The sequence below is a fragment of the Pseudophryne corroboree genome, chromosome 2, assembly GCF_028390025.1.
Source record: "Pseudophryne corroboree isolate aPseCor3 chromosome 2, aPseCor3.hap2, whole genome shotgun sequence".
In the NCBI taxonomy this organism is placed as follows: Eukaryota; Metazoa; Chordata; class Amphibia; order Anura; family Myobatrachidae; genus Pseudophryne; species Pseudophryne corroboree.
Genome location: NC_086445.1, coordinates 497,598,761 through 497,614,098, shown reverse-complemented (window position 1 = coordinate 497,614,098; position 15,338 = coordinate 497,598,761). Strand labels below are relative to the sequence as shown.

General features: G+C 44.8%; 1 protein-coding gene across 1 annotated transcript in view; it reads right to left on the bottom strand.

The window, feature by feature from the left end:
- Positions 1-462: 462 nt before the first annotated feature.
- LOC135030978 (transmembrane protease serine 11D-like) overlaps positions 463-15,338 on the bottom strand; it is a 213,772-nt gene continuing 198,896 nt past the window's right edge. The window contains exons 7-10 of the mRNA XM_063953977.1: positions 4,196-4,340; positions 2,586-2,833; positions 2,389-2,501; positions 463-1,023 (exon numbers count right to left, since the gene is read on the bottom strand). Coding sequence (XP_063810047.1) covers positions 862-1,023; positions 2,389-2,501; positions 2,586-2,833; positions 4,196-4,340 — 668 coding nt within the window. The 3' untranslated portion in view covers positions 463-861. The remainder of the gene's footprint in view (positions 1,024-2,388; positions 2,502-2,585; positions 2,834-4,195; positions 4,341-15,338) is intronic.

The following is a 15,338-nucleotide window of genomic DNA, read 5'->3' as shown; positions in this document are numbered from 1 at the left end:
CACCATTTAACATTAGTAATGAGTGAGAACTAGAAAATTGCTTGTTAAATCTGCTCCGTAGTCTGAATTATGATGCTTATAACTGTGTGAGGATTCCACTCTGCAAATGGCATCACTTGTCCCTACCATTAGCAGCCATTGCAGAGGCTCAACCCACATTCAGGAATGCAGCCTTTACAGTCATTAGGAACTATGGGGCAGATTTATTAAGCTTGGTGAAGTGATAAAGTGGAAGGTGATAAAGGACCAGCCAATCAGCTCCTAACTGTCATTTTTCAAACCCAGCCTGTGACATGGCAGTTAGGAGCTGATTGGCTGGTACTTTATCACCTTCCACTTTATCACTTCACCGAGCTTAATAAATCTGCCCCTATGACCTTTTTTTTTTTTGTCTGAGTGACATTCGAGTGTGTTATGACCTGCAGTCGAAAGATTCCTAGTGAACATAGTAATTAGTGTAGTAAGTGATTTCTTTCAAAGCATTGCCTTATAATGGGATAAATAAATCATGGTTTGATAAAAGGTATAGCATGTAACATTATTTTAATATACTGATAACTGTTCATCGTGTTTAGTACCAATAAAGTACTTCTTTATTAAGGTTTTGCAGTGCTATTCAATGTTTATTCACATTACATCCAGTGTTTGTCTACACTCTAGTCAAGTAGGGAAGAACCCAGCCATTCTGAGTGCATATATGGTCTTCTAGCGCATAGTGGCTTGTTGCAGCATTGAGCATTGCACATAAAAGCAGCACGTTTGCTGGAATGGTTACCCTCACAGCATAACATTAGGTAACTAAGCTGCTCATTTCATCATGATTAAGTGAGAGAGTTATTTTAGTGTACATGACATTTGTAACTAATTTATGGATGAATTGATCCAGTCTATAGCTGGCCCAGTACTGGTGTAGCTGAGACAGGTACTGGATAAAAGACTGCTGTTGGACAGGTAAAGGGAAGTGCCTTGAAGGTAAGCTGTGTTGTCTGTATTCATGCACACGAATGCGTTTCCTGTACCAATCTAGAAAACAAAAAAAGGAAAAGAAGTCTTAGCTAAAGGATCTCTTTGCATATTTGTTTTAAACTACATAAACACTTATACCGAATGTGCCTGTCTCTGGATATATTTTCAGTTGTTACATAAAGACACTAACCCATTGGCGACAGTCATTTATTCGAACATGTACTAGGTGTGATGTGTAAACTGATGATTCGTTTTAAGCTACAGCTGAAATTTTAGGTTCTCTTCTTCCATAACTAACTGTGGGTTTTTGTGATGTACACTATGTAGACAAAGGTGACGCTGGATTGGTATACAGGAAATCCAGTAAGCCGGATGGACTGACTAGCTCAGAGACCAGATTTTAACCCCATTGAGAACCTCTGGGACGAATTGGAGTGCTGGGTGCGTTCTAGACGACTCGATCTTCTTCAGTGTGTCGCAGTTGGTCACTGTACTTAAAGTGGAATAACAAAACATACCGCCTGCTGTTGTCCAGGAACTTGTGGACCGTTTACCAAGAAGGGTCTCTAGTAATCTTGTTGCTCCATCTGCTGTCAGTGGGGGTGATTCCGAGTTGTTCGCTCGCTAGCTGCTTTTAGCAGCATTGCACACGCTAAGCCGCCGCCATCTGGGAGTGTATCTTAGCTTAGCAGAATTGCGAAAATAAATGTCTTAGCAGTTTCTGAGTAGCTCCAGACTTACTCAGCCATTGCGACCAGCTCAGTCCTTTTCGTTCCTGGTTTGACGTCACAAACACACCCAGCGTTTGCCCAACCACTCCCCCGTTTCTCCAGCCACTCCTGCGTTTTGCAACTCGAACGCCTGCGTTTTTCCGCACACTCCCATAAAACGGCCAGTTTCCGCCCAGAAACACCCACTTCCTGTCTATCACACTACGATCAGCACAGCGATGAAAAAGCTTTGTTATGCCGTGAGTAAAATACCTAACTTTTGTGTAAAATAACTAAGCGCATGCGCTCTGCGAACCTTGCGCATGCGCAGTATAGCGAAAATCGGCAACGAGCGAACAACTCGGAATGACCCCCAGTGTCCAGTCTCTTTTGTCTACATAGTGTATGTGTAGAGATTCTGAAACACATACCCTGTGACCAGCCCTGATTTGTCTTATTACCTCTTACTTCCTTGACAACAGAATGATATATTCTCCCTGTGCTTGCGTGTGTTTCTCCCGGGTACTCTGATTTCCTCCCACAATACAAAAATATACTGGTAGGTTACTCGGCTCCTGACAAAAAATTGACCCTAGTATGTAAGTGTGTGTACATGGGCAGACTAGATGGGCCAAGTGGTTCTTATCTGCCGTCATATTCTATGTTTCTATATACCAGAAAATATCCTGTAGCTAAAATCACTACTGTTTACCTTTTTTAACAGATCATTTGAAAGGGAGAACTGGAGATAGAGCAATCCAGAATCTGACACGCTGAGGCAGCTCAGTCCAGAGGTCACAGTGCCAACAAGACTCAATAACCCACCTGTGAGGTAAAATGACCACCGCAAAATAGCTTTAGTAACGTCAGCGTACAACTCACTGATTAAAAGAAGGCTGCATTATTTACCAGTTGACATGTTTCCAGTTGAGGCACTACACACACTTCCTATTGCTGGGTCCTCCGTAGTTTGTGAGAGGCAAATCGGCATAAGGGATGAGGTGAACCAGGCTGGCTTTGAGAGGCGAATTAAGGCAAAGTTGTTGACTACAGGGGCAGCGGTGACGTTGGGGTGTTGAATAATCTTTGCAATGTTGCTAGTGCTGCTCTGAGAAGGGTTACCCGCTTCCAGGATTACAGTGAGCAAGGAAACATCCCTGGGAAGAGACAATGATATGTCCTATCACATCTTTTTTCAGACCAATGTTATCTGCATACATACTGTAGAAGCATTTACATGAGCACAAAATGAGCGATCTTAACACAGACCGCTCAGCACACATCTCTTCCCCCGGAGACGACGACGGGGGACGCTCACTTCACACAGCGCTGAAGTGAGCGACCTGCTAGATTGAGCCTGCATGCAGGCCAATCTAGCACCAGCGATGGCGATGCGTGGCGCTATCGCTGGGGGCATACACACAGCAGATTCGTGCTTAAAACCTAAGCAATCTAGTCAGATTGCATAGATTTTAAATACGGATCTCTCCGTGTGTACCCCCCTTTATTGGTTTATTTTGTGCTGCTTACATATATAGCAATTCAATTACAGATTATCACTTCCTGAGATAAGATTCTGATTAGTTTTCTTTAAAATGCTCTCAAAACCAGGTCTGTGTCTACTTAAAGTACATCATATCTTTTAAAATTCACATTCACCTTTGCAGAAGCTTGGAGGGCCCTGACCCCCTCATCTGTAAGGCCTCTTAGGAGGTAGGTGGGGTAGAGAGAGGGGACACATGTTGGGGGACCACCAGGCATGCCTGACCATCGCTACTAGTATTTTTAACCACTTATCTCAGACGGTCGCTGACACATCCCACATGCCCTCCAACTGTACCTTTTTGGCAGGTACAGTACCTTTTTTTAATGGGCTATACTTATTTTTGACTCTCCAAACTTCCATTGAAAGTATAGTCAAATGCCCCCTTTTCTAATTGGTACTGATTTTTATGTGTAAAATGTTGGAGGGTATGATCCCATGCGACTGTGCCCTCCTCACTCATCCACCATCCTTGTAAATGGGGAATCAGTTCTACACATGTTCAGGTCTCCAGCCGTACAGCGCTAATTGATTTGCCTTAAAACAATTGATTAGTGTTATATAGCTAGTGCCTCCTTAGCCTTTTAGCTCACCGCACGTCCCTGCTTGGAGCACATAATTAGTGAGATATTTTGGGCAGCACAGTGGTCAACATTGCTGTTTACCACCCCCTGGGAGTTCCATTCCCAACCAGGGCTGTATCTGTGTGGAGTATGTAAATTCTCCTTGTGTTTGTGTGTTCTCCAGCTTTCCCACATTCTCCAAAAACATAGTAAAATGTACCTGCCTGTGTGCGTATGTTTGTGTATATGTATGCTCCACTCTTACTAAGTGAATATAATAACACAGACATATTTTTTATGTTCGTATGGGATTACAAATAGGTGAATTACAAATAACATAATCTAGTTCCATACCGAGCATATATGTAATCACATGAACATCAAGCATTTCTTTAGAGCACATCAGTACCCACCTATTTTTAATACAGTCAGCTGAGGTCAGTAACCAGAAACTGTTTAATAAGCTGCCAGTGCATAGAGGAATCTGATTTTCTTGCAGTATAACTTGCCATGGCCAGGCTTGATATGCATTCACAAACCCTGGACATGGTGCCAAATCTGCAAAGTAAAAAATAAGCATAAGGAACATCCTGCCATTGCAATAGTTTTAACCCCTTTGCTGACGATGGTTTACTTAACCTTTTGCTGAAGTAATTTTTTTTAAATTAGTGCTCACCACACACCAACATTAATGTCACTGATATATCTGGGGGGAGGGGGTACAACGAAAATGCCTTTAGACTTTTTTTACTCATTCTAACATGTCAATTTTTTTTTAACCCAAATGGCCACAAAAAGTATTATTAAAATTATTTTCAATTTTCTAAGCACCACAAGAAATACTTTGTGGTTCTTCTTTCACCAGTGATGACCAACATAGTAAAAAGCAGGATTCTATGTGTATGTTTTGACCAAAAAGAATCTGCATTTGAAATGAATTCTTTTGATGGTTTATTTTTATTTTCGCTGACTTGGTTTAAATGCTTCTAATGTGTAGAAATAATACATTAGCTCAACAAGGCCTACCATTTTAAATGAGACAACCTACCACATTAATAAGGCGTCACTGTGGTTTTTTTTCCTTGACACAAGATGGGGAAGATGAGGGCTTAGACCCCAACCCAAAACCTCCTACCCAACCCCTATCTGTGGAAAATGCATATTTCCTTGTCTACGGTTTCAGTTATTCTCTGGTGTACATCATACCCCTCCCCTTTTTAAAGACAGGCGTGCCCCCATGTGTGTGCAGACCAGTATGAGGGATTATGGGCATATTATGACCTTCGCTCATCTATAGGAAATTATTTATTTCTGTAGCGCTGGGTGATATTGTCTGGTGATCATGCTAAGGGGGCACATCATTTGAAATAGGAGACTTCTCCTTTCAGATGTGAGCGATCCCACATTTACAGGTCTAATTTTAGACGTGATTGGTGATATTGCCCTCCCACCTGATAAAGCTAAATTATTTATCTTTATATAAAACCCTTTATGAGGTCTAAGAACACTGTACGCTATTTACGTATGGAGTACCGTAAGGGTACGCTCGTTGCGTAACGATCGCTTAGCCGTGGTCGAGACGCTCAAGCGTCACGTTCGCTCACGGCCGAGAGATCACAGGCAGGCACGCTATTGGCTGCCGGCTAACGTAATGATTCGCTATAGCGTAGCGGACGCTCGGGACCACGAGGAGATCACCAGCGGCGCTGACGCTCACAATGTTAAACCTTTAAATCTAAACCAAAAACAATGTAATATGCTGTAAAACCTTAGTGTAGAGATAGGGTGTAGATGCAACACAGTGTAACCTTATTAACCTAAAAGCTGTTTGAGCGTCACCGACGCTCTGTGAATACTTAACACTATAAGAAATACACAGATACCGTGCTTAGGGTCCAACGCCTAATATATATATTATGAATGTTATACTTGCAAAAGAATTAATACAATACAAGTCATACACTACAATATAACATAACATAGACTACCTAACCAGATAACTACACAGGAAATACAATACAATACTATTACGTTTAAGAGAGTACGAGAGAAAGAGAAGAAGAGAGAGAGAGAGAGATATGGCCCATAACATCAAGAAAGACAATATGATTGCGGAGAAAACTTACGCACAAAGGAAACGATCGCATGCGCCTCTGGACATCCAGCTCCCGATTTTCAGCAATGATAACCGTTGAAGAGTGAGAGCTGGATGTGATCGGCTTGTCTATTTATGCCCCACACACAATACAATTCAATGGTCCCTACAATCTCATTGTTCATTGGACACAGGAATTCCTCCTCGCATTATAACAAAAGGTCATAGGTTGATTCATACAGGTGGGCCGTGACTATTTCCAACAGCTCAGGTGGGAGGGAAACTGGGTTTCCCGCCGCATGGATAAGTAAGTGCAAATACAGTAAATGTTCATAAACTTCTTATGTCCATAACTATTCGCACGAGCGATTAATCCGCTTCAAACCAACACCGGAATATTGCTAATTAAATACTCTTCCGATGGGTACTAAACACCACTGTATTACTCCTGTCTGACCCTTCGTATCAAACAAAGGGGGATTTCTCTGTTCATGAACATTCTATATTAACCAAACTTTCAGAATCTCTCAAAGGGACCATGATCTACAAAATAAGAATTTACTTACCGATAATTCTATTTCTCGTAGTCCGTAGTGGATGCTGGGGACTCCGTCAGGACCATGGGGTTTAGCGGCTCCGCAGGAGACAGGGCACAATAATAAAAGCTTTAGGATCAGGTGGTGTGCACTGGCTCCTCCCCCTATGACCCTCCTCCAAGCCTCAGTTAGGATACTGTGCCCGGACGAGCGTGCATAATAAGGAAGGATATTGAATCCCGGGTAAGACTCATACCAGCCACACCAATCACACCGTACAACCTGTGATCTGAACCCAGTTAACAGTATGATAACAACGAAGGAACCTCTGAAAAGATGGCTCACAACAAGAATAACCCGATTTTTGTAACAATAACTATGTACAAGTATTGCAGACAATCCGCACTTGGGATGGGCGCCCAGCATCCACTACGGACTACGAGAAATAGAATTATCGGTAAGTAAATTCTTATTTTCTCTAACGTCCTAAGTGGATGCTGGGGACTCCGTCAGGACCATGGGGATTCTACCAAAGCTCCCAAACGGGCGGGAGAGTGCGGATGACTCTGCAGCACCGAATGAGAGAACTCCAGGTCCTCCTCAGTCAGGGTGTGCCCCTGACCAAGTAGCAGCTCGGCAAAGTTGTAAAGCCGAGACCCCTCGGGCAGCCGCCCAAGATGAGCCCACTTCCTTGTGGAATGGGCTTTTACTGATTTTGGCTGTGGCAAGCCTGCCACAGAATGTGCAAGCTGAATTGTACTACAAATCCAGCGAGCAATCGTCTGCTTAGAAGCAGGAACACCCATCTTGTTGGGTGCATACAGGCTAAACAGCGAGTCAGATTTTCTGACTCCAGTCGTCCTGGAAACATATATTTTCAGGGCCCTGACAACGTCAAGTAACTTGGAGTCCTCCAAGTCCCTAGTAGCCGCAGGTACCACAATAGGTTGGTTCATGTGAAAAACAGAAAACACCTTAAGGAGAAATTGAGGACGAGTCCTCAATTCTGCCCTGTCAGAATAAAATTAAGTAAGGGCTTTTATATGATAAAGCCGCCCATTCTGACACACGCCTGGCTGAAGCCAGGGCTAATAGAATCTTCACCTTCCATGTGAAATATTTTAATTCCACAGTGGTGAGTGGATCCAACCAATGTGACTTTAGGAAACTCAAAACAACATTGAGATCCCAAGGTGCCACTGGGGGCACAAAAGGAGGCTGTATATGCAGTACCCCTTTTACAAACGTCTGAACTTCAGGCACTGAAGCCAGTTCTTTCTGGAAGAAATTCGACAGGGTCGAAATTTGAACCTTAATGGACCCTAATTTTAGGCACATAGACAGTCCTGTTTTCAGGAAATGTAGGAAACGACCCAGTTGGAATTCCTCTGTAGGGACCTTCTTGGCCTCACACCACGCAACATATTTTCGCCCAATGTGGTGAAAATGTTTTTCGATTACATCCTTCCTGGCTTCGACCAGGGTAGGGATGACTTCATCTGGAATGCCCTTTCAGGATCCGGCGTTCAACTGCCATGCCGTCAAACGCAGCCGCGGTAAGTCTTGGAACAGACAAGGCCCCTGCTGGAGCAGGTCCTCTCTTAAAGGTAGAGGCCCCGGTTCTTCCGTGAGCATCTCTTGAAGTTCCGGGTACCAAGTCCTTCTTGACCTATCCGGAACCACGAGTATCGTTCTTACTCATCTCCTTCTTATGATTCTCAGTACTTTTGGTATGAGATGCATAGGAGGGAACACATACCCTGACTGGTACACCCACAGTGTTACCAGAGCGTCCACCGCTATTGCCTGAGGGTCCCTTGACCTGGCGCAATATCTGTCTAGTTTTTTGTTCAGGCGGGACGCCATCATGTCCACCTTTGGTTTTTCCCAACGGTTTACAATCATGTGGAAGACTTCCCGCTGAAGTCCCCACTCTCCCGGGTGGAGGTTATGCCTGCTGAGGAAGTCTGCTTCCCAGTTTTCCACTCCCGGAATTAACACTGCTGAGAGTGTTATCACATGATTTTTCGCCCAGCGAAGAATCCTTGCAGTTTCTGCCATTTCCCTCCTGCTTCATGTGCCGCCCTGTCTGTTTACGTGGGCGACTGCCGTGATGTTGTCCCACTGGATCAATACCGGCTGACCTTGAAGCAGAGGTCTTGCTAAGCTTAGAGCCTTGTAAATTGCCCTTAGCTCCAGTATATTTATGTGGAGAGAAGTCTCCAGACTTGATCACACTCCCTGGAAATTTTTTCCTTGTGTGACTGCTCCCCAGCCACTCAGGCTGGCATCCGTGGTCACCAGGACCCAGTCCTGAATGTCGAATCTGCGGCCCTTTCATAGATGAGCACTCTGCAGCCACCGCAGAAGAAAACACCCTTGTCCTTGGAGACAGGGTTATCCGCTGATGCATCTGAAGATGCGATCCGGACCATTTTCCCAGCAGATTCCACTGAAAGGTTCTTGCGTGAAATCTACCGAATGGGATCGCTTTGTAAGAAACCACCATTTTTCACAGGACCCTTGTGCAATGATGCACTGATACTTTTCCTGGTTTTAGGAGGTTCCTGACTAGCTCGGATAACTCCCTGGCCTTCTTCTCCGGGAGAAAACATCCTTTTCTGGACTGTGTCCAGAATCATTCCTAGGAACATTAGACGTGTCGTCGGAAAAGCTGCGATTTTGGAATATTTAGAAACCACTCGTGCTGTCGTAGAACTACTTGAGATAGTGCTACTCCGACCGCCAACTGTTCTCTGGACCTTGCCCTTATCAGGAAAGCGTCCATATTTCTTTTAGGAAGAATCATCATTTCGGCCATTACCATGGTAAAGACCCGGGGTGCCGTGGACAATCCAAACGGCAGCGTCTGAACTGATAGTGACAGTTCTGTACCACGAACCTGAGATACCCTTGGTGAGAAGGGCAAAATTTTGACATGTAGGTAAGCGTCCCTGATATCCAGTGACACCATATCGTCCTGGTTCGCTATCACTGCTCTGAGTGACTCCATCTTGATTTGAACCCTTGTATGTAATTGTTCAAATCTTTTAGATCTCACCGAGCCGTTTGGCTTCAGTACCACAATATAGTGTGGAATAATACCCCTTCCCTTGTTGTAGGAGGGGTACTTTGATTATCACCTGCTGGGAATACAGCCTGTGAATTTTTTTCCCAATACTGCCTCCCTGTCGGAGGGAGACGTTGGTAAAGCAGACTTCAGGAACTTGTGAGGGGAAGACGTCTCGAATTTCCAATGTACACCTGGGATACTACGTGTAGGATCCAGGAGTCCACTTGCGAGTGAGCCCACTGCGTGCTGAAACTCTTGAGATGACCCCCCACCGCACCTGAGTCCGCTTGTATGGCCCCAGCGTCATGCTGCGGACTTGGCAGAAGCTGTGGAGGACTTCTGTTCCTGGGAATGGGCTGCCTGCTGCAGTCTTCTTCCCTTTCCTCTAACCATGGGCAGATTGACTGGCCTTTTGCCCGCCTGCCTTTATGGGTACGAAAGGACTGAGACTGAAAAGACTGTGTCCTTTTCTGCTGAGATGTGACTTGGGGTAACAAAAGTGGATTTTCCAGCTGTTGCCATGGCCACCAGGTCCGATGGACCGCCCCTTTATACGGCAATACTTCCATGTGCCGTCTGGAATCTGCATCACCTGACCACTGTCGTGTCTATAAACATCGTCTGGCAGATATGGACATCACATCTACTCTTGATGCCAGAATGCAAATATCCCTCTGCGCATCTCGCATATATAGAAATGCATCCTTAAAATGCTCTATAGTCAATAAAATATTGTTCCTGTCAAGGGTATCAATATTTTCAGTCAGGAAATCCGACCAAGCCCCCCCAGCGCTGCACATCCAGGCTGAGGCGATTGCTGGTCGTAGTATAACACCAGTATGTGTGTATATACTTTTTAGGATATTTTTCAGCTTCCTATCAGCTGGCTCCTTGAGGGCGGCCGTATCTGGAGACGGTAACGCCACTTGTTTTTATAAGCGTGTGAGCGCCTTATCCACCCTAAGGTGTGTTTCCCAACTCGCCCTCACTTCTGGCGGGAAAAGGTATACCTCCAATAATTTTCTATCGGAGGAAACCCACGTATCATAACACACTTTAATTTATCTGATTCAGGAAAAACTACAAGTAGATTATTCCCACCCTACATAATACCCTTATTTGTGGTACTTGTAGTATCAGAAATATGTAACACCTCCTTCATTGCCCTTAACATGTAACGTGTGGCCCTAAAGGAAAATACGTTTGTTTCTTCACCGTCGACACTGAAGTCAGTGTCCGTGTCTGTGTCGACCAACTGAGGTAAATGGGCGTTTTTACAAGCCCCTGACGGTGTCTGAGACGCCTGGACAGGTACTAATTTGTTTGCCGGCCGTCTCATGTCGTCAACCGACCTTGCATCGTGTTGACATTATCACGTAATTCCTAAATAAGCCATCCATTCCGGTGTCGACTCCCTAGAGAGTGACATCACCAATACAGGCAATTTGCTCCGCCTCCTCACCAACATCGTCCTCCTACATGTCGACACACAGCACACACACAGGGAATGCTCTGATAGAGGACAGGACCCCACTAGCCCTTTGGGGAGACAGAGGGAGAGTTTGCCAGCACACACCAAAAACGCTATAATTATACAGGGACAACCCCTTATACAAGTGTTTTCCCTTATAGCATTTTCACATATGTAATCATATCGCCAAATAAGTGCCCCCCCTCTCTGTTTTAACCCTGTTTCTGTAGTGCAGTGCAGGGGAGAGCCTGGGAGCCTTCCTCACAGCAGAGCTGAGCAGGAAAATGGCGCCGTGTGCTGAGGAGAATAGGCCCCGCCCCCTAAAACGGCGGGCTCTTCTCCCGGAGTTTGTGAGATCTGGCAGGGGTTAAATACATCCATATAGCCTCAAGGGCTATATGTGATGTATTTTAGCCATAAAAAAGGTATAATACATTGCTGCCCAGGGCGCCCCCCCAGCGCCCTGCACCCTCAGTGACCGCTGGTATGAAGTGTGCTGACAACAATGGCGCACAGCTGCAGTGCTGTGCGCTACCTTATGAAGACTGAAAGTCTTCTGCCGCCTGTTTCTGGACCTCTGGACCTCTTCAACTTCGGCATCTGCAAGGGGGGTCGGCGGCACGGCTCCGGGACGAACCCCAGGGTGAGACCTGTGTTCCGACTCCCTCTGGAGCTAATGGTGTCCAGTAGCCTAAGAAGCAAATCCATCCTGCACGCAGGTGAGTTTACTTCTCTCCCCTAAGTCCCTCGTAGCAGTGAGCCTGTTGCCAGCAGGACTCACTGAAAATAAAAAACCTAACTTAAACTTTTATTCTAAGCAGCTCAGGAGAGCCACCTAGATTGCACCCTTCTCGGCCGGGCACAAGAATCTAACGGAGGCTTGGAGGAGGGTCATAGGGGGAGGAGCCAGTGCACACCACCTGATCCTAAAGCTTTTATTATTGTGCCCTGTCTCCTGCGGAGCCGCTAAACCCCATGGTCCTGACGGAGTCCCCAGCATCCACTTAGGACGTTAGAGAAAATACATTATATAGTGGAAATATGTAACGAAAGAGTCGCACGCTACGAACACATGAACTCTACCGTAAATGCACATACCGCGCACCGGCGGGTGCCCGCAACAGCGAGTATGTGCACGCACGGGAGAGCGCACGCATGCGCAGCGCAGACCTGTGTGAGGTGCAAATATGGCAGTGTGCATAGAGATATTTTTCTGACTTTGACAGTCCACCCTTTGGCAGTCAACAATAACTGCCACTTCCTAAAACATTTCAAAAAGAGAAAAATATATGTCAGGGGTTAATACATTTACATGGTTGGGTAGGGGAGGAGAGGAGAAGGTAGGAAAAGGGTATGACCTAGTGTGATAGCAGAAGCATGTGTGTATGAATCCGTGCTTGGGGGTCATGTATCATCGTGCCGTACGTGTTTTAAATCAAGCTTCGAGGCATTGCGAAGTATACATTTGAATTCCTTCTTATCCCGTGGTACGGGTCTGTGGATGGGCTGTCAAACTTTACCGAGCTCTTTTCGGATTTTGAACAAAATGGGGAGCACATTTTAGTTGATGATACATGAATGGGGGAATATGTGATTGCTGGTATCTGTGCCTGTATTCCCTATACTATGTGTGTAATTACCTGAAGGTTGTAGAGATGAAGAAAAGACATAATTACGGTAAATGCAGTGGTATTCTATGTCAGGTAAATGAACATTTGTCGGTTGAAGTCTTGTTCGGTGTCTGTTGAATGCAGTCTTCTTTGTGCTTTTGCCAAAAGGCGTGTGGGCAAAAAGCTTTGTCAATGTCCATAGATTTACAAAAGTGTTGGGCTAGCGTAATTTTAAAATTTCTAGGGAAACTGGGGATCTATGGCAAAGTTCATCAAAAATCTGCGTATCAGGTTGTCAAAACTTCTTCTTTAATCCATCTGTTGTCTGTATATCGGCTCATCAAATTCCTCGTCCAAGTGGGTCTTTTTACCTTGGAGAAAACGGAAAAACAGGTGAAAGAAACGGACCGTAGAAATCGCATTTTCATCACATCATTGTTTCTACATTTGGGTCATAAATCAAATCCATTGGAATTACAATTTCCTCACTCCTTAAACTCATCACCCTGGTACTTCGTTTGCACTTCGTTAAAGCCTGACCGCATCTAAATATCAAGCCAATCGTTATGATAACACCTAAGATACATAGGAGAAACTTCCCAACATCCATTATGACTCCTTGAGCCCATTCTCTTAAACCGGAGAACCAATTTCGCGGGTTCAACCATGACACCCAACCAGTCAGCTCATTACTCACAGCAGCAAGGGTGAGATTGTGTCTCCTGCGAAATTCCCACTTCAGTTGGAGAATATCGTCCATCTTTTGGTCTATGACCTCGACCGGGTCCTCGGTACTATTTGTAATATATGTGCAACATTTCACGCCGTACTGCGTTGCCAGTGTGACACAATATCCACCTGTTACTGCCGTGAGATAATTGAGAATCATTCTATGCTGAACCAGTTCTGTTTTATAAGCTTGAAGTTCTCTTCCAGTATACCTAAACGTGTCATCATACATTTCTGTGATATTGTCTAACAAATTTGCGAGCGCAGATATGTATTTATAATTCAACACTCCTCTGGCGGTGCGAGTGAAATCTAACGCGATTAGAACCTGAATCCCGGTGGATTCATGGATCATGTCAGAGGCCGGATGCTCTGTTCTTTCTATCAGGTGCCGTTTAACTACGTGCTCGTAATGGGTGTGAGTATAAGGAGCTTGGGCAACACGGTGTATATCCTTCATTTTGGCATGTGATACAGTCATTACTTCAGGCAGTACTTTTCCAATATAACACAATCCTTCAGAGTTTGGGGCAAGCCACTTATACGCCTTCCTCCCGCATATGAAATATGCATCATCGGGGAGAACATATGGGACGGAGTGGGACATAACCATATTACACATCTTCCATGTGAAATCTCCTAACCCTAATTCTCCCATCTGTCTAGTACACGTATCAGCTTGTACGATATGTGCACAGTATCCTGGTGATACCTCTCCAACTCTCGTAATCCTATTTCCTAGGGTATACCTATATCGGAAAGATTTTCCTCTACTGGCTATGTGGCGTATAAGTTCTGTATCTGTAGGCATTCTATCTGCTCTATATGAAAAGGTCATGGTTTGGTTACTCCATGACACTTCCCAATTTCCCGGCTTTCGGGGATTGGAAATGTTAAAACATATGAGGGATCTATCCACATGATATTGGTGGAGCTTCAAACTAGGAGGACTGGAGATATTAAACCTCCTGTCCACCGGCCTCCCACCACTTAGCTCAAGTACCTCCCCTATCGTTAAAGGAAATGGTACTAGTCCTGATTTGCTATGACCTTGAGGTACTTGAGAGCATACCCAACAATCTGTTTGATTTAACACACTACCCACTAAGGAGTGATAGTCACTCAAAGGATGCCGGTCCATGTGGATATTAAAACTGGATTGGCATTTCTTGATGCACCCATCCTCAACTACGTTGTCACAGAGCCTACAGATACAGTTTTCTTCAGCTAACAATCCTTCACAATTCCTTCTATGGTCAATGCTATCGGATCGTTTTCTGATACTCGCCTTTGCTTGTTGATTATGTTGTTCTTGGGAAACTACGCCTCCATCTCTGTCATCAGAACCCATTCCAGAACCTCTCTCGACCTCCATGGTACTCTCGCCGGAACAGACTGCTCTGGTCAACATCATGGTCAACAGGAAAATCCGGATCACAGTCTCTTGGGGCAAGTCCATCTTATAGGAGGAAACGAAGAAGAATGAGAAGGGGGAAAAATAATTTGAGGGAGGGGGGATGGGGAGTGGAGAAAAACAATAAAAGGGAACAGGGAATCGACAACTGCTTTTGATCTTGTGATTCTCAATGCTCAGGTGCCGCCTCAGTCCTCCTGGAACAGACACTCCAGTGATACAACTTCCTCTACCGTCTGTTCCTTATCACGGGACCTCTCTGGATCAGCAACCTTCTTACAATGGGACGAATGAACCCAAGTCTCTCTCTCGGCAACTTTCAATGCTGTAGTGCTAGTCAATAAGACTTGGTATGGTCCTTCCCATCTGTCAATAAGGCAACCTGAGCGTAGAAAATTCCGTATCATTACATAATCCCCAGGTTCAATGTCATGACAATTACTATCTGGTAAATCAGGAATCATTAACTTCAAATTATCATTTTGATTCCTTAGCTGTTTACTCATATTAACCAGGTACTTTACAGTCACTTCATTGTTACACTTCAAATCATCCTGAGGGTTAATCATAACATGCGGTTGTCGACCAAACAAGATTTCAAAAGGGGACAGATTAAGAGGGGACCTGG